General features: G+C 39.7%; 1 protein-coding gene across 1 annotated transcript; it reads right to left on the reverse strand.

Moving 5' to 3' along the window:
* LOC147441637 (uncharacterized) lies at positions 1-1,496 on the reverse strand. The gene is made up of 3 exons (XM_086483762.1): positions 1,228-1,496; positions 989-1,147; positions 1-388 (listed from the first exon to the last, which is right to left on the reverse strand). Exons 1-3 carry the CDS (start codon positions 1,494-1,496, stop codon positions 1-3), a joined length of 816 nt encoding a protein of 271 aa, XP_086339888.1.
* Positions 1,497-1,807: the final 311 nt, after the last annotated feature.

Below are 1,807 nucleotides of genomic sequence, written 5' to 3' on the forward strand. Positions count from 1 at the left end.
TTATGTTTGCTTGCCCTCCTTAGGCTCTATCTCCTTGGGCTTCTTTTGCTCCTCCTTGGGCTTCTTCTGCTCATCCTTAGGCTCTTCCACCTTGGGCTTCTTTTGATCCTCTTTGGCATGTGTTTGTGCTTTAATGGGGCTCATTTTGGGGGCAACATGCTTCTTTTCCTTCTTTGGAACCTCTTTGGGATTGTCTTCCTTCTTTGACTTCTTTGCATTTTCTCTTTTCAGTGGATCCTCCTTGACCTCTATGGTGCTTGGTCTCTTTCTTTGGCTTCTTTGGCCGTTTGGGGGTTTGGATGCTATGGGTAGTACTATTTGTCCACTGACCACATATCTAATCAGCTTTTCCCTTACCCACCAAACATGGTTGTCGATGTAGCAATTCCTATTGATCTAGCAAAGAAAGATTAGTGTGTTAGCTTACCCTAATATCAATATATTTTCCTATTTATATTGTCAAATGCTTACCCTTACCCTTATAGTCTTTTTTGGGTTGCAGTAGGTGTAGTCAACCACTAGCTTTGCATTTGCTATCACTCTCCATCCACATGAGAAAGCCTCCTCCTGCAATGGTGGCTACATAAATAGAAGGGGAAAAATAAATACACAATTTTAAGTTCAAACTACTTACAACCTAATAGTACCATACCTTCATATTTAAAATTTGCATGTCATCCATGAGCTTTGTGATAGGGCGAAATTGCTCTATTGTCTCTATCAGCCTTGAGGTAGTCCTATTTAGAAAGATCCAAAGCATTGTTACAAAATGATTGAAAGTGGGAGCACTGGGTAAAGTATTGGACAATTACACTTACAACCTATCCATTCGATGGTGGCCCTCAAGATACTTCAATATGAAACATGTTTTATCAGTGATATCAACTGCTATAAGACTCCAGTGAGAGCTATGCCAAGACCATTGGACATTATCAAAATCTTCCAAGATAAAAATTTGAAAATGGCCTAGGGTTGTAGCAGAACATACCTCTCATGGTAGGGGTAGACAAGGAGTTCACAAGTTCCAAACTCTATATTGGATAGCCGGTTCCTTGTGTCAGAATCAATACTCAAATAGTGAGGGATGGTTGGGTCAACCATATCCACTTTTTGTTGGACATGTAACTTATAGTCATTCATCCATAATCTACAAAGAAATTCAGAGACCACTCTATAATCATGAATAATCCACAAAAACACATATAGAATGTCGATGGTTAGGCAAACCTCAAGGATGAAAGAATAATACGGTCATTGATATCTCTTTGCCAATCTTTGATAATTTTAACACACTTAGCATCCAAGGTAATATAGTCTATTCTTTGAAGAAGGTCATCCTCTAAGAAAGCAACCACCAAGAAGCCTGTGGAATTGACACCTCTCAGCAATGAAGGGAGTTGAGATTCAATCTCCCTAAGTTCATTTGTTTCTAGCTCCTCCGTGTCAACTTTGGGCTCTTCCAAAACATCATCCTCAATTATCTCCTCAACCAACATTTCAAGCTCTTTTGCCTTTCTTGATGGGGGTATGTTGAGAATGTTAAAGGTTTTCTCATCTAGTAGAGGTACTGGTTCAAGAATTTTGCTGAATCTATAAATCTCAAGATATTCATATCCTTGTCCATAAGTGTGACCCTGTGAGAGTGGGTTGCACATATGTATGCATCTTGGAAGAGCTCAATTGAACCCTCTTATATTGATCTTCACGCGCAATTGCAAGCTGGTTGTAGCCACAAAATCCATCTAAGAAGGAATATGCCCGCTTGCCTGCCACTTGTTCTAGAACATGGTCACTGATAGACAAGGGA

This window comes from Adiantum capillus-veneris, chromosome 15, assembly GCF_014529385.1.
Source record: "Adiantum capillus-veneris isolate H3 chromosome 15, ASM1452938v2, whole genome shotgun sequence".
Classification (NCBI taxonomy): domain Eukaryota; kingdom Viridiplantae; phylum Streptophyta; class Polypodiopsida; order Polypodiales; family Pteridaceae; genus Adiantum; species Adiantum capillus-veneris.

Excerpts from the sequence above, each read along its gene's own strand:
- LOC147441637 (XM_086483762.1), bottom strand. The coding sequence starts at position 1,496 with ATGTTGGTTGAGGAGATAATTGAGGATGATGTTTTGGAAGAGCCCAAA. Across the intron at positions 1,148-1,227 it reads ATTATTCTTTCATCCTTGAG|ATTATGGATGAATGACTATA; the intron begins GTTTGCCTAACC and ends ATTTCTTTGTAG. Across the intron at positions 389-988 it reads GTCTACCCCTACCATGAGAG|GAATTGCTACATCGACAACC; the intron begins GTATGTTCTGCT and ends CTAGATCAATAG.